Source organism: Pseudophryne corroboree, chromosome 6 (assembly GCF_028390025.1).
Source record: "Pseudophryne corroboree isolate aPseCor3 chromosome 6, aPseCor3.hap2, whole genome shotgun sequence".
NCBI classification, from domain to species: Eukaryota; Metazoa; Chordata; class Amphibia; order Anura; family Myobatrachidae; genus Pseudophryne; species Pseudophryne corroboree.
The window spans coordinates 525,033,685-525,057,522 of record NC_086449.1 but is presented as its reverse complement, the minus strand read 5'-3'; the positions used below and the strand labels follow the sequence as shown (position 1 = coordinate 525,057,522).

The following is a 23,838-nucleotide window of genomic DNA, read 5'->3' as shown; positions in this document are numbered from 1 at the left end:
TGTTATTATAGACCAGATAACACTGAAGTAAAATATCATAGCGAACATATATAAATAGGTGTTATATAAACATGAGCAGAAAAAGCTTGTAATTCTTTTATCATTTAGGGAAGGTAAGCTCTTGTTATAAACAGCTACAGAACATACAAACAAAAAAGTGCAAAAAGGACAGAGATACAGAAATGAGGAAGGGAAAGTTGAAAAAGAGGGCAGAAGGGAGGGAGGACGTGAAGTCAGTCGGTTTGTGACCACCATATCAATGATTGTGAATAGAAAGGGAATAATGCTTTATCGTTGATAGAAGGGGTATGGCTTCAACATAATCATTCCAAGGTGACCAGATTTTTATGACATGAATAGGTAGGTCGTTAATAACTGAAGAAATAAATTATATACTATAAGTTGACCACACAGCATTAATGGTGGCTAGTAGTGAAGGAGGGGTAAGGGATTTCCACAATGATGTAATATGGCATTTAGCGGTTTTTAAAATATGAGTGATCAATTTAAATGCTGGTTTCACAACTATTTTTGGAAAACTGAAACTCTGATGTGCTGGATTTTTACTATTCAATTGCCTCCGAGAAAATGAGCTGTGGTGATTTCTATAAAAATTACTGCTGCTTTTTTCTCGCAGCCCCAGAGCAAGTACAATTTTTCCTAAAATCGTTATTTTAAGAAAAATTGTTGGGACTTGATCCAGAACCCATTGGACACCTCCCATATGAGAAGTTTCCACTTAGCTTAATTAGTTTATAATTACTTACCTTCTGGCAGCACTGTCCTCCTCCCCTGCTTCCTATACCTATATGGTATCGCATTGTCATATACTGTAAAATCCACAGAGTAGCAGAAAATCATAGATTCAACAAGGGATGCCAAGAGGGTACCCCAGTCTCCCCTGTGGGTCCACTGCTGGAGGCTAATGATGTTCTCCCCTATGGCACCATAAAAGCCATATTCTGTAATATTTTTATATTTCTATAAAAACCAACTGTACAGTACAATTCTTCCTTTTTCTGGATATTATATGCAATTCTGATCTTTATCCTCTAGCCCAGTGGTTTCTCAAACTGTGTGCTTAGGCAATCTGGGGTGGCTCGGGGAGCTTGCAGGGGTGCCCTGGGTTGGTGGTCCAGGACAAATTAAAATTATTTACAGTAAATGTAATAGACAGTACTTAGACCCAGAAGTCCGTCTGCGCATGCGTCATATGACACATGCACCACCAGGGGGGTGCTGGGAGGGATCAGATTGCTATAAGAAGCCCATTGGGTAACGCCACCTAAAGATGGTGTTGCCAATCGGGTCCAAGATCTGGGATGACTCGCATTCTGAATCTTGGTGCAGACGCAAAATGCGGCCAAACCTCCAAAAACTACATTGTCAGAGGTTTGACTGCAAAAAAGCTTTCATGCATCCCGCTCTTAAGAACAAATGCATGGAGGACTACTCCTTAATGAGTTACAATGAGAAGGGACGAAATGAAATGGCATAAGAACATATTTTGTGTGTAGCTCTTTAGTATTTTCAGCAAAGAAAAATATCTCCATGCATTCGCCTGCTCCATCAAAGCAGCATCTAGCAATTTATTCAAACTAGATTTTAATAATTATTTAAATATAACTAGACTGAGGAGCCTGCAATGAAGTCTATGATGCCGTATTACAATACTGCAGCTTCATTCCTTTCACAGTATTAGGAATATATGAAGCTAATAAAAGCTAAAATTAACCATTTGTATTGCACAAACATAATGTGAAGTGTGCAAAATCTGCAGTGACAGCCCTGCATTAGGAACAAGTGATTACCTTAGTAGTGCTGCATACAGTGTGGTACAGACAGGATCCTGATTAGCAGCAGCATTATAATGAATCCATTCCACCTACAATATACCAGACACACAGCCAGTGCAGAAATGTTATCTCCATTGTGTGCATGTCTCTGCAATGCACTGTGCTGCAGGCCCACATAACACTAGCACAGTCTAACCCTTTCACTGCCTCTAGCTCTGGGAGGCAAGTAGGAGAAGCTAGCTCCACTAACAGCTAATGCATTAAATGACAGGGGGAAAAAATATGCACAATAAAATCAAACAACTTACAATAATAATATCATTTTGCAACACATGCATTACAAACACAAGGTGTTACATATATCTTACCAGCAGCTCTCCATAGAATCTTTAGCTTCCTACCCCTGGTGATTCTTAGAGATTTGGGGAACCAGAAAAAGAGACGAGCTATCCTCCTGATGGTTTTGCCAAGCTCGTGTCTGACAGCCATGACTGGTTGTCGCTATGGGCACACAGAGCTTGTGTCAAAGATCAGCTGAATTTGCAGACAGCACGAGCAAGGCGACTCCAGCACATAAATGTGTGACATGTTTGCTCTAAGCAGTGCCTCAGCCAGCATGTCTCAAGACCACCTGTTGTCCAGCATCCTCATCTCTCTTCTGTGCCAGTCAGCTGGTTTTTGCAAGACCTCCTCCCTTTTGTAGCAGTGGTATGTATTAATAGAGCACTAAAGAACCGCAGACATGCTGTGCATCCTAATCTGGGGAACACATTCTCCTGTGCTCTTGTATAAAAATAAAATCATTCATAAATACGCAATTATTTTTGCATATACTACTAGACTTCTCCCAGCTATTTCAGCATAAGACAGAACACTATCTGAAATAATGATGTTATAGGGACAACATGTATATTATCAAATAAATAGGCTCATTTATCAATGAGTGATACATTTCACTGTGAGTGATAAATTGCGCCAGTCAACCAGCTCCTAACTGTCATTTTTCAAACACAGGGCGGGATGCATCAAAGGTCGCCACGGTAGGGCTGGGAGGTACGCACCTTACCGGTGCACTCCCATTTCTGCTTTCGCCAGCATGCATCATCTCTCCCCCCGCATAGCGGTGACTACGTTAACAAGCAGTCACAGCGATGCCTCAGTTTTCCGCGCTGTCTGTCTCTTTGTACTGCACATGCCCACGTGCACTGTACAGACATGCGCAGTAGATGTTACCAGACGCCAGTGTGTATGCGAGGAGACTCTGCTGCGTGTGTTTGGGTAAGTCTATCTCGGGCTGTTTAGGGTGATGTGGTGGCGGCTGCTAATTAACTTATCAGAGGCATGGTTCCGTACAGGTACTACATGCCTGATACACCTTCCATGGTCCAAAATGAGCAGCCATCAGACAGCTGGAATAGATGATACCCCTGTATTAAAATATATATGTGGTGGTGCAAAAATTGGCAAAAAAAAAATTAAACAGATATATCAACATGAAATACTGAGAAAACATAAAAATGCAGATTAAAATAAACAAATACAAATCAAAAACAATACCTTGCTAAATATATCCAAACAGCAAACTAACAAACAATATAAACAATACTGCCTTTGGAAAGGAATAACTAGCCCTAAATGATGTACATCGCCACCACAAGATTGCGTAGAAAGAAGAGCTCTGACCGAGGAGAGGAGACTGCGTCCCTCAATGACGCATACCCGGAAGTTGAAGCTGACAGTTCATTTCAATGAGGGAGAGACGCGATGAGCAGGGGAACGCGAGCAGAGCCGGGAGGCAGACGGGGGAAACACCGCAGGTTTTAGAAACTGCAATAGCGCATAAGCGATCACTGTTAGAGGCGGGGAACCGCTGAGAACACAGTTTGATGCATCCCGCCCACAGCCTGTGACATGGAAATCAGGAGCTTATTGGCTGGTGCAACTTATCACTCAATGATAAAGGAGCCCAATAGATTTCCCATGGGGGATAAACTCATATGTGCATCCATGTCAGTGTTAACATGCACAGCACATGACCGCCCACTACTGTTATTTCCCTCATCAAAGAAAAAAAATAGAGATCTCAGGTAACCAACATATCTCTGTCAGTGTCTATGGCTGAGAGGACAGGGGAGACCGTTCCACAATGTGAACGCAGGGTATGCAAGGAACTGGTAGCAAACCGCACTGTTAGCTAAGGATGGATATTGACCATTGATGTTTAGCAAACATGAATGGTTTTCCACCTATGGTTGATGTTTTGACATCCATGGTAGAGTTCTGATCTTTCTACACAAAAGATGGCTGAGTTCCGATGGAGATGTGGTGATGGTTCTCATCACATGATGCCTAGCACGGCCCTCCAGTCGCCTATCTCTCTACCCTGATCTCCTTGGCCAGTCACTGTCACTTGTACACACTTGTGCAGCCCACTGATGGTTCAAACTACAGTATATATATATATATAGTCTTCGTTCAATGGTTTCCTGCCATCATTGGAAAATACGGATGGCGATATTGATTGTGAACCATTTGATGTCCACCACAACTGTTTGCTAGCGAGCAGGTCAGTTATCATTACTCTTAAATGAGCCACAAAGGCAAACTCTCTGCAAGTTTCAAAATGAGTAGTCATTCACAAACTGGGCCATTAATGTGAAGAATCGGGAAGTACAGCCTTTGCCAGGGGGATAAGAAGACAAGGATTGTAGGAACACCAGGGAGTAGAGCGACTGCTGAATGTGGAGGGTAAACAGTGAGGAACAGAGAACAATTGATGATCTTTTGAATTGGTGATGCAGGGAAGGTGACCAGGTGTTCATTGACATGGTGATAGGAAAAGAGAGGGGTCTGTATATTTAGGATTATTGGGGCAATTCAATTGTTTTTTTTCAAGCCCTACCTCCTGTCTAAAGTGAATGTAGATCGGGAAGTGATATTCAAATGTAACTTGCTTTTTTTTCGCTCTGATTGCGCCCTACAGTGCCAGGTTCAGCTGTGTAAAAAGCCTAAAGTTCTGGGGGCAACACAAAAAGTGCTGTTTGGGCACCCAAACAGCCAGTGTTTCACACATTTCAGCTCACCCCCTCCAGGGGCTTTAGGGCCAGCGCCTGTTTTCTCCCCAATAGAGAAACAACTGAATTGCTCCGTCGGCTGCTCATCAGTGACTGGATCACCCCCAGTGAGTGAAAAGTGAGGGATGTGTATTGCAGAGTGAAGAGATGGGGATGTGCACTGGAGAGAGAGAGAGTGCAGAGCAGGGCTGTATAATGGGAAGAGTGAGTTAAGACTTAGGCTGTGCATTGGGAGAGTGAGTGAAGAGAGGTAGGGAGTTTATTTGGGAGAGTCAGGACGTCGGACAACAGCTGGTATGACATATGCACCTACAGGACTATAGGAAACTCATTTCTGCCTTTCACCTCCATAACTCCAATGTAAACTCAAGCCTGTAACATCATGAGTATTGATAAACTGTAGGTTGGGAAAAGGATACATTTCTCCAATATGTTGAACGCAGTCAGGGGCGGATTGGCCCACCAGGACACCATCACAGATTCTGATGGGCCGGTTCCATATCCCCCTCAGACAGGCCGATTCACACTTAGGCTGGACTGGCTCACATTACTTCCAGTACTTGTGGTTCATTGGTACGCAATCCAAAAGTTAGGCTAGAAAGGACTTCCAGGTGTCACTAGCCGTGAAAAGTGGTGAAGCTGTTCTACCAACGGGGGACTGGAGAAAGTTAATCAGCCCAGCAGCATCCTCTCTCTGGCCCCGGCCAAAGGTCTCTTCAATGAGCCTGGCCCGGGAGCAGCAGCATAGCGATGGTCAGAGCAGGGTTCACTATACCCGCCGCCACCCTATCTCCCGCACTCTCACTGAACTGGCCAGAGTGGTGACTGCGCACTGAAGGGGACCCGGCAGAGAGGTTATTTTTAATTATGTTGGTGTAAGCAGGGCAGTCGAGAGCTGGGATGGGCCCAGGTACTTTTCAAGGGGCATGGCCTAATCACAGGAGGTGTGGTCATGTACCCTTAGAAAAAATACTGTAAAAAAAATAGTATTTTAAGCACCTCCATGGCCACACTGCAGCCCAATACACAGCGGCGTGTGATGGGCTGAGGAAAAGAGCTGCATTTGCTGCTGCTAGGTAAGGGGGAGGTGGCCTGGGCCCCTACCGGACCCTCGCTGGGACCCTCCATCAGACCTGGGCCCGGGTAATTTGTATCCTCTCCCCCCCTCTCTCGGCACCACTGGGTGTAAGGCTAAGGGCGTCCCCGGTCACAGTGTTTGGATTGGGGACTAGACAGGAGCAGGACATATCTTGTTCTCAGGATGCCAGCTGATCAGGCAGCACTCACAGCCAGCCCTGGGATAATCTCTTATGCAAAGTTCTTCAGCCCTATAGCTGTTCAATGTCTGTCCATGATGATGGGCCTATTTATGTAATGCGGTGGCTACCTATGTAATGCAATGACTACGTATGTAATGCACTGGCTACGTATGTAATGCGGTGGCTACGTATGTAATGCGGTGGCTACGTATGTAATATGGTGCTATTTGTATAATGAGGTGCTATACGTGTAATGTGGTGCTATACGTGTAATGTGGTGCTATTTGTTTAATGTGGTGCTATACGTGTAGTGCGGTGCTATACATGTAATGTGCTGCTATTCGTGTTATGTGGTGCTATTTGTGTAATTCGGTGTTATACATGTAATTCAGTGCTATACGTGTGATGTGGTGCTATTCATGTAATGTGGTGCTATTCCTGTAATAATGTGGTGGCTATGTATGTAATGTGTTGGCTATGTATGTAATCAGGGGTGGATTGGCCACTGGGATAGATTCTGCTGCGCTGGTCCCCTGTGTCTGTGTTTCACTACATGTGTGTGCCCCCTCCTTGTACTTTGAAACATATAAGGTTAAAAAAAAGGGGTTTGTAGAATGAAAAATCAATAAAATCAGTAGATTAAAGGCATGACAGCAGTGTCAGTAGACACTGAAAGTGGGCATATCAGTCCTTGTATATTCAGACGTACCGATGTACATCAGGGAAGGGCATTGTAGCAGCATATGCATAAAGTCGCAGGTAAACATTAACATAACGTAAAGCAAAGGATGCCCCAACTGTGTCTATCTAAGGGTGTGTACACACAGTGAGATCCTTGCTATGCCCGATTTTCACTTGCGATTTCCCTTGAACTCCCTGGAGCCCAGATAGCACAGATTATGACTAACTTTTCTTGAGATATGGACTATGTGTGCTTACGATTTTGGCTTATGTGAGATTTTGGCTTATGTGAGATGTCATTGACATGTGAGATGAACTAGATAGTACACCGATCTAGCAAGGATTGACTTGCCTGCACAATCTATCTTTTCTTGCGATGCCGACCTGACAAGACCGCGCATCGGGATCGAATCGGGATCGCAAGGTGACTTTCACCTTGCGATCTGCACTAATTTTTCTTGCGATTTTGACTATATAGTCAAAATTGAAAGAAAATATCTCACCGTGTGTACACACCCTAAGAATCAGGACCTCAGAGGAGTGACCCCACCCTCTTGACATACCCTTCCCCCTCAGACTCCGCCCCCATTAGGGCTACTTCCATAAATTTCCAGGGCTGGTGTTCGATCCCAATCTGCCCCTGAACACAGTTAAATAGAATATTATTTTAAATGATGTGAAAGGATGTGATTAGAAGTTCAATTTTTTACAAATAGTGCTCCCATGTGTCCCAGTTCCCCCAGACCCCTCCTAATTTGAAGAAATGGAAATCTAGAATTTGGAATACTTATCTAGCACACAGATTAACAGACTGTGGATGGAAATGTTTAAAACTTTCTAAAGAGTAGAGAAGTGGACAGGAGGAGAAGTGAGAAGAACCAATCAGCTGGTATTTCTAATTTTAAAGAATGCTGGCTAGAAGCTGACTGGATGCTATAGGAAACGTCTCCATTCTTTAGAGTGTTTGATGCATTTTCCCCTATGGCTAAAATGTAATAGGGTCCAAATAAGGGGCTATGTCATATCTTCCAAGCTCTGATTTGCTATGTCTTATCTGGAAGAGTACATAGATCTCCAGGAAGGGGATGACACGTTTGCCTGGCCCCCTCCCCAGCAGACAGTATTTACTGGATGAAGAGGGTGCATTTTGCTTTGTTCCTCAAAGATATGGGCTACAAAGTGATTGCAGCTGTCATGCCGACAGAGGACCGCTATTTTCTTGCATTTTTTGGGGCATCTCTGCGCTTATTACATCTGATAACTTTTATTGAAAACAGACGATTTCTGATGAGCTTTATTACAACAATAAAGCTATGCGTCAAAATGTTTATAATGCTGTATGCCCCCCTTTTTTTTTTATATCTGTTAACCGTCTTCTATGCATTTAATTAATTTCCATGTGCATTTAATTAATTTCTACAGACTGCCTACAGCAGGAGCATTCTTTATAATATCAATAACTGAAGCACAAATGTTAAAAAGTAGAGCTTTTGTTATATATTGTGTGTTTCTAACATTCCAGCTGTATACCAGTTGTGGTCTTCTGATCTTTGGTTAATAGTTTTGAAACTGAGTACATACAATCTATGTATTATAGTTTAAAGTACTTTCTTATGGATTTGGGCTTCTGAGTAAAATGCCCATCTTAGGAAAGATACCACTTGCACATAAAGCTGTGCGGCATACATACAAAGTAGGCGCAACAGACGCAACTGCCATAAATGTAGATACGTGAGGTCACCACAGATTTTGCAGGACTTGCCGGCTGTGAATGATCCCCAGTGTCTTTTTATTCTCTTTATTGGATTAAATAGGGTCTCTGTTTCCCAAATGTCAAAGACTGTGCGCCCTGTGGTTTTTGGATAAGATCAGAGAGCACAGATATATTCACAGCAAGAAATCCAGCAGTGACAGAGAGGTAACATAATCTCACATTTGTTGTAGACCGAAGAGCAGGCCTCTGGGGGCAAAGTGACAGTTTTCCACGTTCATAACTACGTTCAGAAGACATGGAATAAAGAATGACTTTCAGCTCATCACTTCCATCCTTAGGCAAAAAGAAGTTGGTATATATTTCATTTTTTCAAAACTACAATTTGTATATGAAAACTATTGTCAACCCAAGGGAGGTTTTGGTGATTTAGGCAAAGCTTGATCACAGCTTAGTCTGTAGACATAGTAGCACTGTTATATTAAGGATGCCCTTGGGCAAATGCACTCAGAAGCTGTCTCCTGCTCTAAAGGGCTCATAATAGAGCAAAGAAAAGATTGATCCTGCTATATGAACACATCAAACATATTAAATAACCAGTAATATAACTTTTTATGTTAGTAAAATGTTTTATTTTAGAAACATTAATTAGTTGTTTTTTTTATTATTATTAAATCATTCATTTTAAAAAGAAAACAATAGCTGAGACAGAAGAGGCCAAAATCGAATATAAAAAAGGAACAAATACGCAGATAGGATACTGTCAGCAAAGAAATAGAATAGGGAGGATGTGGTTAGTGAAAGGGAGCAGAGAATAAGAGTAATAAGGTAGAAGTGGATGTCGAGGTAATGACAAGCAAAATAATTTTTCATTCGGATTCATTTGAAGCGCTGACGGAAGAGGCAAAAATGACAAGCCAAAAAATAAAAAAAAAAGAGAACTAAATACAATAAAGTAATGGAAGATAAATTATCAAATAATTATGTGCATGGTATGCGTTACTACCAAGGAGACAGAGCCTGATTAAGGGGAGGGGGACGCAGGGCAGTTGCCCTAGAGCCACCATACACAGGGTCAAACATAACATGAGACCATATGCCCAGTGGCACCTATATCCAGAGTCCATTAATTGTTTCATCAGGAGTGCAGCGCTTAGGGGAGCCGAGAGTTTCTCTGACTGCTCAGCAACATTGTCCAGACCAAGAAGAAACTCAAGGCTGCCTCTGCAAATTAATCAGGTGCAATAATGGGGGCAATGTGTGGTACAACAGGGGTACACTGACTGGTATAATAGGGGGACACTGCAGGGCATAATGTTTTTTTTGTAGATGACCTACAAATGATAAAGCACTGGCCCCCCAAATCCCTATTGAAGCTCTACAAGCAGACACATATGATCCTGCACTTGTTTAATGAATAGATATGCTTTCAGTTTTCTGGTTTCACTGAGCATGCTCAGTGAGTATTTCATCACTTGTATCAGAGCTGTTCAAGGGTGTGGTATGGAGGGTCGACAAGAGTTAGGTCGACAGTGTCTAGGTTGACCACTACTGGTCAACAGTAAGTAGGTCAACATGGGTTCTAGGTTGACAGGGACTCATTTTTTGTTAACCAGGCCTTTGTTTAACCCAACCCTTGTGGGAATCTGGAACCCATGGCCTTGAATTATTTGTGTACTTCAACCCTGTTACATACATACATACATACATACATACATACAGCTTAAATACTAGTATTGCCTATTCGTCCAGCCATAGGAGTTGTTTAAAAAATATATATATGTAAATATGATTGTAGGTAGAATATCTAATTTCCTGAATATTGAAACAGGGAAGTACAATATATAAAAAAAAAAAACGGGTCCAGAATGTCATTTAATGAAATTATTCAAATCCACTGATTGGTTAAACAAATGTCCAGCTGTCAAGTTTTATGTTTTATACATGCAACTACTTATATTACGCATTTTTCCTACCAGCCAAATAAATATCCGTATTCCAGAGTGTCGCTGATTATGAAGGTAAGAATGTTATGGCCTTGCTACTTGACTGACCACAACAGTTTCCTGGATAGATTATTCTAATATGCATTTATTATTATTATTATCCTTTATTTATATGGCACCACAAGGGATCCACAGCGCCCATTACTCAGTACATAATCAAATGGGTATAGAAAACCCGGGGTTATGTGCCATCAAAGGGAGTATGGAGTATAAGATTGTTTAAGTAAGAAAAGGAAAGGCACATGAGGAAAGAAGTCCCTGATCTTGCGAGCTTACAATCTAAAAGGTGAGGTGCTAACAGACCGGGGTGACACAGACGGGGTAGACAGTGAGCATAGACAAGAGGGTTAGGAGGAGATTTGGCTGGGTTTGGTGAAGAAGTGGGTCTTGAGAGCCCGTTTAAAGTTTCATAGAGTGGTGGAGAGTCAGATGGGGAGAGGTAGAGAATTCCAGAGATAGGGAGCAGCACGTGCAAAATCTTGTAGGTAGGAGTGGGAGAAGGTAATCAGTTGGCAGGAGAGATGACGTGCATTCGCAGAGCGAAGAGGACGGGTGGGAATGTAAAGGGAGATAAGGTCAGAGATGTCAGAGGGAGAAGATTGGGTGAGGGCTTTGTAGGTGAGTGAGAGAAGCTTGAATTGGATTCTGAATGGAAAGGGTAGCCAGTGAAGGTCCTGCAAGAGAGGGGATGTGGATGTAGTACGTTTGGTGAGGAAGATGAGATAGGCGGCAGCATTGAGGATAGATTGGAGTGGAGAGAGGCAATTTTGAGGTAGGCCAGATAGGAGGAGATTGCAGTAGTCCAATCTGGAGATGACCAGTGAGTGGATGAGGGTCCTAGTAGTGTCCTGGGTGAGAAAGGGTCTGATCCTTGAGATGTTTTTGAGATGGAAATTGCAGGTTTGTGAGAGGTACTGAATGTGTGGTTTGAAGGAGAGGGAGGAGTCAAGGATTACTCCAAGACATCGCACTTGGGGGCTAGAGGAGATAGTTGTGCCATCAATGGATAATGAAATTGTGGGAGGTGAGATTATGCAGGAGGGAGGGAAGATGATCAGCTCAGTCTTAGACATGTTAAGTTTAAGAAAGTGCTGGGACATCCAGGAGGAGATAGCAGAGAGACAGTTGGCGTTACGAGTGAGGAGAGCAGAGGAGAGGACAGGGGGGGGGGGAAAGGTAGATTTGAGTATTGTCAGCTTACAGATGATATTTTAAGTCAAAAGAGCTAATGAGCTCACCTAATGAGGATGTGTAGAGAGAGAAAAGGAGAGGCCCAAGAACAGAACCTTGGGGGACACCTACTGATAGAGGAAGTGGGGGGTGGGGGGGTGGAGTCATGAGAGGAGACAGAGAAGGAACGGTCAGAAAGGTAGGAGGACAGCCAGGAGAGAGCAGTATCACGCAAACCAAGGGAGTAAAGGATTTGCAGGAGGAGAGGGTGGTCTACAGTGTCTAAAGCAGCAGAGAGGTCAAGGAGAATAAGCAGAGAGTAGTGGCCCCTGGATTTAGCAGCAAGGAGGTCATTGCAGACTTTCGTGGGGGCAGTTTCAGTGGAGTGCTGAGGACGGAAACCAGACTGGAAAGGGTCAAGCAGTGAGTGGGAAGAAAGAAAGATAGTGAGGCGGTTGTAGACAATGTAAACATTGTAGATGTATGCATATTTGCTTTGATAATTGCATAATTTGATAATATATAAAGAAGAAAAAAAGAGAAAGAACAAAGAGAGAAAGAAAGGACGGACAAAAGAAGGAACAAATGAAAGAACAATGAAAGAATGCTATACATAGAAATGGTTAATGGTAGCATTAATATTTGTGGTGCTCACAAACCCACAGAGCTGGTGCCTATACATCCAAAAATGGAGTCAGACTTCAGAAGTCGATCACGTGTAGTCTGTGGAAAAAATGCATTCACCTTGCACTCAAACGATGCCAGGAAAATGTGCTGCACAACATTACAGAATCATCAAACCATTTATCTGATGTAAAAAATTGAGAGTTTTAGGTGTCCTAAATGATGATTTGTATGGTTACCTTTCTTCACTAGGTCGGTGATGTCGCTATCTGCACCATTATTCTTGCAAATACGCATTGTCAGATATGAGTGGTTAATGCACAGCACCTCTACCATACTTGAACACTTTATTCGGAAGTTCCAGGAGACTACTGAATTTGGCTCCCCGTACAAAATTGTCAAATCCCATGCATTAAGAAAAAATAACTGAAATGGGTGGGACACATCTCGATGATGTAAAGGCTGGGAATACTGGCAAACCGTCACAGGAGACATGGGGGTATATGCAATTTCCGGACGAATTGCGCCTTTTTTTCGTCCGTTTTAAAATTCTCCTGTACTCGACAGCCGCAGCCCTCCGCCGGGACCATGAATTCACCATATGCAATACAAAACGCATTCGACACTCCCCTTGGCGAATAACGGACCAATCGTCGAGTAGTGGGCGTCCTGAATTCGACTTCCCGCCGTTTTCAGCCCTTTATTAGGGCTTGTTTGCTGCGTGCTCAGCAACCATTTTGTGAACCTGCAGAGAGGTGTGTGGAGGTGCAGAGCTAGCAAATTGGTTGTTTGCTGTGGTATCGTTTGGACACCCAGCAGGCTTTAATCCAGGACAGACAGGAGGATACCTGTTACCCCGGAGGAGAGTCGTTTTTGGAGCTATTTCTAAATTTTTAGGTAAGTACCACATGTGGGTCTGGTGTTTGTGTTTGTGTAGTGGGGGTTGCCATGAGGTGTACAAGGGGTGTTTGGGGTATGTCTTTGGGGTATGTATATATATATATATATATATATATATATATATATATATATATATATATATATATATGTGTGCAGGTATGTGTATAGGTCCTGCTTGTATTGCTGCATTTTTTGGGGGATTTTTGTGTTTTGGGGTAGTTTTTCACGTTTTTTTTCTTTTCTTAAAATGACTTTTTGGGTCATGCTTTTGCATTGGTGTACCTCCAGCATGTGCAGGGATGTTTTTTGTCTTGTTTGGGGTGATTTTAGTGCGTGTCGGTATCAATGTGGTCGACATGTGATGTCATTTGTTTTCTAAAACAGGTTTGTTTGCTCCTATTTTAGCACTGGTGTACCTCCAGCATGTGCAGGGATGCTTTTTGGCTTGTTTGGGGTGACTTGGAGCAAGTTTGTGTCGGCCATGCGGTCGACATGTCATGTCGTTTGTTTGCCAAACATGTTTTTTTGCTCCTATTTTAGCACTGGTGTACCTCCAGCATGTGCAGGGATGCTTTTTGGCTTGTTTGGGGTGACTGTGTGTCAGCCATTTTGTGTGTGTCAGCCATTTAGTGTGTGTGTCAGCCATTGTTGACCTCCAGTATGTGCAGGGATGCTTCTACGGGGGTTTTGTCTTATTTGGCTGTTTTGTTTTTTCTATTCTTTTTTTTTTTTTTTTGTGTGTGTTTGGACCTGCTTGAGAACTAGGGTCCCAGCAGCATGACGTGTGGTTGCATGTAATTTTGTAATGTGTGTTAAATTTGTAAAAATATATATTTTTTTCTTTTTACAACAGAGCTGTCCAGAGACAAGCGGCCCCGATCCCCCCATTCCCCCCACCCCTCAGAAGGACTTTCCCTGCATAGCAACGAGGAGTGGGAGCCGACCCAGGAGGAGGATACGACCGACCAGGCATGCAGTGACCAGCCGCGGTCGTCAAGGGACCAAATGGAGAAGTCAAAGAAAAAGCCTAGACAGGTAAATACTGACAACACCTGCAGACACAATAGCATCCAACTTGACACACCCTAGTTTGCGCACTGCCATGAACACCTACAGGTATCTTTGCGCACTGCCAGGGATACTGACACTCACAGGTACATACCGATCTTAGTAAATGCATGTTTGTTTGTTTTTAATCCCTAAAGGCAAGAAGCCAGCCAGAGGAGCAGTCGGAGGAGGAAGCCTCTGGTGAAGATGCAGGACCGAAGAATCCGCTTGGACCCAGATACACTGAGGCGGAAAACTGTGCCCTAGTGGATGGTGTCGACAGGTCCTACGACGTTCTGTATGGACCAAGGGCACAGACCACAGCAGCTAAGACCAAGCGAAACATCTGGGATGCCATCGCGAGACAAGTCACTGCAGTATCTGGAAACCGCCGGAGCACCAGAAACTGCATGAAGCGGTATAGTGATTGCCGCAGACAGACCAAGAAGAAGATGGGGATTCAGCGCTGACATGAGACAGCTATGGGAGGTGGTCCGGCTCTCAATCTGAAGTGGCTACCCTGGGAGAACGTTATTAGAAGGCGCATGAACCCTGCCATGGTCGAAGGAGTTCGCGGAGGTGTGGACTCTAGCCGTCCTGCTGGCTTTCGCGAGGAGGAAGAACCGCCCAGAAGACGGAAGACGGCGGGAGACAAGCAGTCCAAAAGGAGGCCTGATGGTAAGAATACATTCAGATGAGCTGTTCTAAAAATTTTTTTTTTTTTTATTTGCTAATGTGTTTTTTTTCTTTTTTCACAGACACGCCTGCCCAGAGGACATCACCTGAGCGCAGGACATCGCCAGCGCGCGGACCATTACCTGCGCAGCAGGCATCGACAGCAGCGCGCGGACCATCACCTGCGCAGCAAGCATCGGGAGTGCGCAGACCATCACCTGCGCACCACACATAGTCATCGCGCAGAAAGTCACCTGCGCGCCAGACGTCGTCAGCGCGCAGACCATCACCTGCGCGCCAGACATCAGCGCGCAGAACTTCACCTGTGCGCCAGACACCGTCGGCGACCACACCACCAGATGGGCGCCAAACTACAGCTCCTGCGCGCAGGCCATCACCAGCTCATCTCTCCAGGAGCTCTGGGACTGTGACCAAAGAGCCTCAACAAGACACTACCCTTGTGGACCCATCACCCGACTTGTTTGAGTCTACAGGGTTAACGGATGAGACTTTTCTTGGGTTTGAAGACAGCCGTGCAGAAGTATCCAGCCGGACCCTTGAAAAGTCTCCAGAATTGAGGACAAGCGAAGCTCCTGGAGCAGCGGCACCTCAGGATGGAGGTTTGTATTTACTTTTTGGGGTGGTGGTGGGGGGGGGGTGCAACAGTTTTGTATAGTTTATTAACTTGAATTTTATTTTTCTATTGCAAACAGAGGTGCCACGGACCAGCAGAGGACTTGTGTCGGGGATTGGTCCCTTCTACAGGCCGGATCTCCTACAGGATTCGTCAGAGGATGACGAGGTGGAAGTGCAGCAGCCTGCTGTTTCTACATCCCTGTGTAAGTAAATATCGAATTGTGAGCCTTCAAACAAATGTATGAATGTGTATAATAATTTCTAATTTTCTTTTCAGCTGCACAAATGCAATTGGTGGCCGACGTACAGGAAGGGCAGGATCCCTCAAATGTTCAGAGCGTACACACCCTGGCATCCCACATTACTTCCCGCCAGGATACTTACACGAATGTCGTTGAAACCAGACTGGACGCCATTGAGAAGACAATAGAGAAGATTGCAAACAGTCTGGTTGAAATGCAAAAGGCTCATGTCGACAGCACGGCCGAAATGCAATAGACCAGACGAGAAGATCACAGGGAGACTATGGACATCCTTCACGTTCTGGCCACATCCATCAACCGGCTGGTGGAGAACACATCATGCCTGGCACACAGCACTGACAACATGTCGGAGAGCCAACGACATTTGGCATCCAGCCAACAGATCATCGCAACCACACTGCAGATGATGTACGATAAGCTCCCAGAGCCAGCTCATCAACACGCTGGTGATCCACTACTTCCGCCATCACAAGCCACATGGACGCCTCCTTCCCTTCCTCCACCACCATCCTGGTATAGACGGTCACAGCTGTACCAAGAATATACAGGGATGTACCCCACCCACCAGATGCCTCCACCACCAACACCGGCCGCAACATCTACACCCGCACGGGCACCGAGGCCAAGTCAACACAGTCAACACACTCCCCAGCCGCCCAGGGCATCGACGCCCCATCAGGAGGAAGAAGAGGATCCGGACAGACAACCACCATAAGCCCGGTCGTATTGTTTTATTTACTGTTATGTTTTTCATGTATCCCTTTCTCCCCCCCTCCCATTAGTTTTTTTTTTCTTACTATTGTTTTATATTTGTGTTGGGCTCCCCCACCCGTGACCGGGTACTACCAAGGAGCTTTATGTCTAGGCATACATGCGCGGGCGCGTGTGGTAACGGATGAAAGCTCCTTGTGGCTACATGTATGATGGGCCAAAGAGCTATTCTGATACCACTTTCTGATAGGCTTTCACTGTTGTGTGAATTTACTATTCACTAGTGTTTGTTTTTGGCTTATACATAGGATTGGGTGGAAAATTGAAGTGGACGGCATAGTTCGTGTTGTGCGTACCAAGGTGAGTAAAGCAATGTTTCAATGTATATATTCAAGAAACTTTGGACCGCTTGCCCTTGTGGAACCACACAGCCCAGCAATGGGTCATGCTGGGCTGTGTGGTTCCACAAGTGCAGGCGTGTCAAAGTGCTGACCACTGACACCACTATTCCACTTTGGACCGCCTGCCTTTGTGGAACCACACAGCCCAGCAATGGGTCATGCTGGGCTGTGTGGTTCCACAAGTGCAGGCGTGTCAAAGTGCTGACCACTGATACCACTATTCCACTTTGGACCGCCTGCCTTTGTGGAACCACACAGCCCAGCAATGGGTCATGCTGGGCTCTATGGTTCCACAAGTGCAGGCGTGTCAAAGTGCTGACCACTGACACCACTATTCCACTTTGGACCGCCTGCCTTTGTGGAACCACACAGCCCAGCAATGGGTCATGCTGGGCTGTGTGGTTCCACAAGTGCAGGCGTGTCAAAGTGCTGACCACTGACACCACTAATCCACTTTGGATTGCCTGCCTTTGTGGAACCACACAGCCCAGCAATGGGTCATGCTGGGCTGTGTGGTTCCACAAATGTTCTTGGGAAAGAAATGAACATGACATCATTACTGTCTTTACTTAATGCGTTTTTTTCCCCACAGATATCTACACAAGAAAAGAATGTAAAGAAGAACAAACTACTTTTTTGTTTTATTACATTTCATTTTTTATTTCAATAATAAAATACAATTTTACATATTTCTTCAATAAATTTTTAAAATGAGAAGTTTTCTGCGGTTTTTATTTAAATTATTAGTAAATACAATGTTAAATATGAAATGCAGTGGTATTGTGTTAGGTCGCCCATGGTACAGCAGGAGAACTGTCGTGTCCCTTTTCATCCATGAGGATTCAAGCCACTTGGGAAGGATACTCCGCAAGACTTGTGGAAGAGAATAGTATGAGGTTCCAGCTATTGGTAGTGTCACCCTTCTATGGAAAAGGTAAAGGTACAAGCAACACGACACAAGCAGGTTACAGCGGCCCCAAATGCAACCCTCCGGCACTTGCGTAACTACACATCCAAACATTCCCTGACGCAGCGTAAGCATGCGGTCAGGGCATGATTGGATGTGCAGTTTTGCAAATGCCGGAGGGCTACACTTGGGACACGCCGGGGTGACTTTGGACAAGAGGGAGTTTTGGGCAATACATCTCACCTGAGCGGGGTTGTCTGCAACATGGCGGAGGTTCAGGTCCACATCACAAGTAGGTCGCCCATGGAACATCAGGGGAAATGTCGTGTCTCTTCACATCCGCGCCACTTGGGAAGGATACTCCACAAGACCTGTGGAAGAGAATAGTATGAGGTTCCAGCTATTGGTAGTGTCACCCTTCTATGGAAAAGGTAAAGGTACAAGCAACACGACACAAGCAGGTTATAGCGGCCCCAAATGCAACCCTCCGGCACTTGCGTAACTACACATCCAAACATTCCCTGACGCAGCGTAAGCACTGCTGTCGGGGCATGATTGGATGTGCAGTTTTGCAAATGCCGGAGGGCTACACTTGGGACACGCCAGGGTGACTTTGGACAAGAGGGAGTTTTGGGCAATACATCTCACCTGAGCGGGGTTGTCTGCAACATGGCGGAGGTTCAGGTCCACATCACAAGTAGGTCGCCCATGGAACATCAGGGGAAATGTCGTGTCTCTTCACATCCGCGCCACTTGGGAAGGATACTCCGCAAGACCTGTGGAAGAGAATAGTATGAGGTTCCAGCTATTGGTAGTGTCACCCTTCTATTTGACCGCGGGTAACCCCACCGCTGACCACAAAGTTCCCACCATTGAAACTAATGGAGGGAGCTGTGCGATGCGCTGTCTGCCAGCTCAGACGCGCAAAGCCAATCAGGAGAGTGCCACGAAGTGGCGCTTCCTGATTGGCTGAAGGGACCTTTCTGTGACATGAGTCACGGGGGGGGGTCTCTGCATTGGGGGAAAGGGGTCCCATGTGTAAACATGGGACCCCTTTCAGTCCGTCTGGTTCGGGTTAATGCGGTTTGTTTTTTTGCCAAGTACGTGGATTATAATAAAAGACCAGACACTGGATCAGGTGAGTATAATTTTATTTTCAGGTACCCCGGACGTCGACATTGGAGACGAGGCCAGAGTCGGCATGTCAACATAGGTAAGTATGTGTGTCAGCATGTATGTAATAAAGTTATACTTTCACGGTGTCCGTGTCCTGTTTTTATTTGGGTATTTTTTTGGCAGTAGAACTACAGGTACCAGCGGGCCCGTTTCCCCCCCGCATGCTGGTACTTGTGGTTCTCCAAGTACCGGCTTGCAGGGGAGGCTTGCTGGGACTTGTAGTTCTTCTGCAAAAAACAATATTCTTACATTTTACTCAAGGCTATCAGCCCCCCATCCGCAGCCCTTGGATGGGGGGGGACAGCCTCGGGCTTCACCCCTGGCCCTTGGGTGGCTGGGGGGGGACCCCTTGATTGAAGGGGTCCCCACTCCTCCAGGGTACCCCGACCAGGGGTGACTAGTTGGATATTTAATGCCACGGCCGCAGGGCGCTAAAGTGACCCCTGGCTGTGGCATTATCTGTCCAGCTAGTGGAGCCCGGTGCTGATGTAAAAAATACGGGGGACCCCTACTCTTTTTGTCCCCCGTATTTTTTGGACCAGGCGCAGAGCCCGGTGCTGGTTGTTAAAATACGGGGGATCCCCTGTCAGTTTCCCCCCCGACTTTTTAGAACCAGGACCGGCTCGAAGAGCCCGAGGCTGGTTATGTTTAGGAGGGGGGACCCCACGCATTTTTTTTTCCTGATTTTTACCATTCCATTAAAAAAAATAAAAAAAAATTATATTTTAAAAAATATATAAATAATACTTGTGCCTCCAAAATAGACAAACAAAGTACCTAATCCCTTCTAATATAAATAGATATGCTATTACCAATAAAAAAAAACACAAAAAAACATGTTTTTAAATTTTTTTTATTAGATTCCCCCAGCAAAGTGTGGCGGATTGAAAATTACGAATTTACGGTCCAAAAGCACTGTTGTCGAATTTACAATCTTCAATTGAATATACTTTTGTCGAATTGCCGCATTTGTACCATTGCAGAAATGTCGAATTTGACAAATGTCGAATTTCAAAAAGTCGAATTTTGAAAGTCCGTTTTTTTGACGAAAAGTACTGAATTGCATTGTCGATTTTTTTTTTTTGCGAAAATGTCCCGTTTTTCGACATTTTCGGGAATTCGACCGCAATTGCATATACCCCATGGCCGCAATGATGCGCATCGTGGCACTACGTCCCCATCCTTTCCTCGGACAGAGTCTTGCCAAAGTTGGCAAGTATTAATAAGACTATAAAATCCTGTTTAGTGGAGGTCTCCTAAGACCCATTTTGATTAAACTGTCTTCTCGCACTGCAGGCTGAAATTTGCAGGCATTTGATCTGCAGTCACTTGTCTGTTTTACCTTGCACTTCAAACTAATGTGGGATACTGGAGAGTACACTTCCACAGACTACGAGGTACTGTGTGTCTATTAAATAATGAGACTGATGCTACAATTTATGTTATATTAAGTACATTTTAATTCCGTTCCCCTTCTGCATCCACACATAGCTGCATTCTTATTTTCAATTAGTCAAAGCCATACTGCAGCTGTCTCAACAGCCCCTGCCTTTTTTACCTCAGTAACTGATGCAAATTGGATTCTCTTGAGTACATACTTGACTTTAGGGAAAAGAAAGAAGTCACACGGTGCTAGGTCTGGCATGTATGGAGGGTATTCTAGCACTGCAATCTGTTTCTTGGCCAAAAACTGCTTCACAAAGAGAGCTGTGTGGGCTGGTGCGTTGTCCCGATGGAGGATGATCCCATTTCTACACAACTCTGGATACTTCCTGATTCTTTCCAGCAAAGTTTCAAGAACATTTTTGTAGTAATATTGATTCACTATTGCGCCCTCTGGTACCCAGTCTGCCAAAATAACACTCATGACATTAAAGCAAACCATTAACATAGGGAAACACCTACACTAAAGTAGCCCCCCTGGCGCCAATACAATTAGTTTTATTCAATTAACAACATGTATATGTCCCAAATCTGCATGCAGCTCACTATACACAGAGGGACTTCCCAACCCCCTTTAAATGGACAAGAAAACTAAAAACAAAAGAAATACAGACAGCGCTTGCAGATTTCTTATTATAATAAATTTATTAATTAACTTTTATCTCAATGATAATTCTCCACTAGTACTGTTATAGTACCAAGGATATAAATTAATAAAAAATCTTTCCCTTGCCTTAACTACAAATTTGCATATAAAAAAACTAAAACCACATTAACATCAATTAATAATACAAAAAAAAAAAAAATTTCTTAATGCTCTGCTCCACAGATTGGTTTAGCTAGCCCTCTTAGTGCAAAAAAAGATACAATAGTTTCAATGAGTCCCAGTGTTTCACTTATTTGCTACAAAGCTGCAACAGCTGAGTCCATTATTTGGTTACTTATTTTCACTTGGTTTACTGCTGTATCCTTTCTTTGGTGATTTTAATCTTGAGGTAGATGTTATAGCACTAAATAATGTATGATATATATAGAATAGGGCTTGCTTTCAATCACACATAATAGGTATAATATTTAGCAGCTTTTTTTCTCACTTTAAATTACGCTGATCAGGTTAGCAGCAATTTAATCATGTAAAACTCTTGGAGCAGTGAGATTAATGGATATAGTCACGATTTTTATAAAACATGGCCATGTTAAGTTTTAGTTACCACTCCGCCTCAGGTTTCCGTTTTTGTAGTCCTCCCGGCTCTGGTGCTAATTAACCTTTCAAGATGAGCCTTATCCGGAGATACGTCCAAATTCCTCCTGATGCTCGGCGTGGGTGGTAAAATAGGTTGTCGCTGGCAGGTACAAATACAGAGACGCGTTTCACTGCCTACTGGCATCGGCAGCTTCCTCAGTCTGATATCAGACTGCCGATGCCAGGAGGCAGTGAAACGCGTCTCTGTATTTGTACCTGCCAGCGACAACCTATTTTACCACCCACGCCGAGCATCAGGAGGAATTTGGACGTATCTCTGGATAAGGCTCATCTTGAAAGGTTAATTAGCACCAGAGCCGGGAGGACTACAAAAACGGAAACCTGAGGCGGAGTGGTAACTAAAACTTAACATGGCCATGTTTTATAAAAATCGTGACTATATCCATTAATCTCACTGCTCCAAGAGTTTTACATAATTAAATTGCTGCTAACCTGATCAGCGTCATTTAAAGTGAGAAAAAAAGCTGCTAAATATTATACCTATTATGTGTGATTGAAAGCAAGCCCTATTCTATATATATCATACATTATTTAGTGCTATAACATCTACCTCAAGATTAAAATCACCAAAGAAAGGATACAGCAGTAAACCAAGTGAAAATAAGTAACCAAATAATGGACTCAGCTGTTGCAGCTTTGTAGCAAATAAGTGAAACACTGGGACTCATTGAAACTATTGTATCTTTTTTGCACTAAGAGGGCTAGCTAAACCAATCTGTGGAGCAGAGCATTAAGAAAAATTTTTTTTTTGTATTATTAATTGATGTTAATGTGGTTTTAGTTTTTTTTATATGCAAATTTGTTGTTAAGGCAAGGGAAAGATTTTTTTATTAATTTATATCCTTGGTACTATAACCGTACTAGTGGAGAATTATCATTGAGATAAAAGTTAATTAATAAATGTATTATAATAAGAAATCTGCAAGCGCTGTCTGTATTTCTTTTGTTTTTCATTAACATAGGGCCTAAATCTGTAAGGATAGCAAATTCTGCTAATTAGCAGAACTTGCTATCATTTGAGCGCATGCTGGGGGCCGCCCATCGCCCCCAGCAAGGCCCCAGTATGCTGACCGGAGCCTCCCCCACTTCAACAAGCAGAAATTACGATCACATCGCAATTTCTGCTTGTTAGCAGAAATCGAGGAAGCTTGCCGGCGCAGCTTAGCTGCGCCCGCAGGAGTCCCGCCGCCATCTTCCCGATCGCGGTGGCTGCGAGTGATGTCACACAGCCACCGCGATCACGCCCCCATTTAAAATACGGGAGCATGCGCAGGACGGGTGCTGCACATGCACCCACATCTTTCTCTCAAAAATTCCGGTTGGATCGCACACTGCGATCCAACCTGAATTAGGCCCATGGTTTTGAATTTGGATTTGGTTTGACGTGTTTCCGTCATTCTTCATGATGATGAATGGACTGTCGTTTTGTCTCAAGATCGGTTCTGGAAGATCAACTTTTCGTCACAGGTAATAACTTTATTAAAAAATGCAAATCTGCTTTAATTTGTTCCAAAATGTCTGTAAAAATTTGCTTTAGATTTTATTCCTGCTCAGCAGTGAGAAGCCTTGGAACAATCTTAGCACAAACTGTTGTCATGTTGGGATCTTGATGGAAAACTTGACTAACCGTTCCTTTGTCGATGTTTACCATTTCTGCTATCATCTGGATGCTGAGTTAATGGTCAGTTCATTTGTTCTTGATATGCAAGGTCTTCCAGGACGTTTATCATCTGCGACATTGTCACGGCTATCACAAAATCTTTTGTGCCACTCACACAGATGCACGCGACATACAATCTGTCCCGTAAGCCTCGGTTAGCATAAGGAAAGATTCTGTGGGGGTTTTGATCAATTTAACTAAAAAAATGTAATTAACACGTTGCTCTACTTTTGGACTAAACATTTTTACGACCCACGGGAAAAACACAACTTCTTTCAACGCTGTGTTACAGACAACTGTGTGCGCGAGAGGGTGAAACTTGCAAAACCGTTTTGTTATAATCCAAGGTCACTGTTCCACTACTCCCTTTTAACTCAAGCAGCATGTTTTTTTTTTTTTTACAAGTAGAGTATCATTATTTAATAGCCAAAACT

At 44.0% G+C, this 23,838-nt stretch overlaps 1 protein-coding gene across 2 annotated transcripts in view; it reads right to left on the bottom strand.

The window, feature by feature from the left end:
• The window catches only part of RASSF3 (Ras association domain family member 3), a 437,534-nt gene that overhangs the window by 361,582 nt on the left and 52,114 nt on the right, over window positions 1-23,838 (bottom strand). The window contains exon 1 of one of the 2 annotated variants that reach the window (XM_063927544.1): window positions 2,165-2,448. The exons of the other annotated variant lie outside the window; for it this stretch is intronic. Coding sequence (XP_063783614.1) covers window positions 2,165-2,285 — 121 coding nt within the window. The 5' untranslated portion in view covers window positions 2,286-2,448. Of the gene's footprint in view, window positions 1-2,164; window positions 2,449-23,838 lie in introns of those variants that run through there. 2 annotated transcript variants of the gene reach the window in all.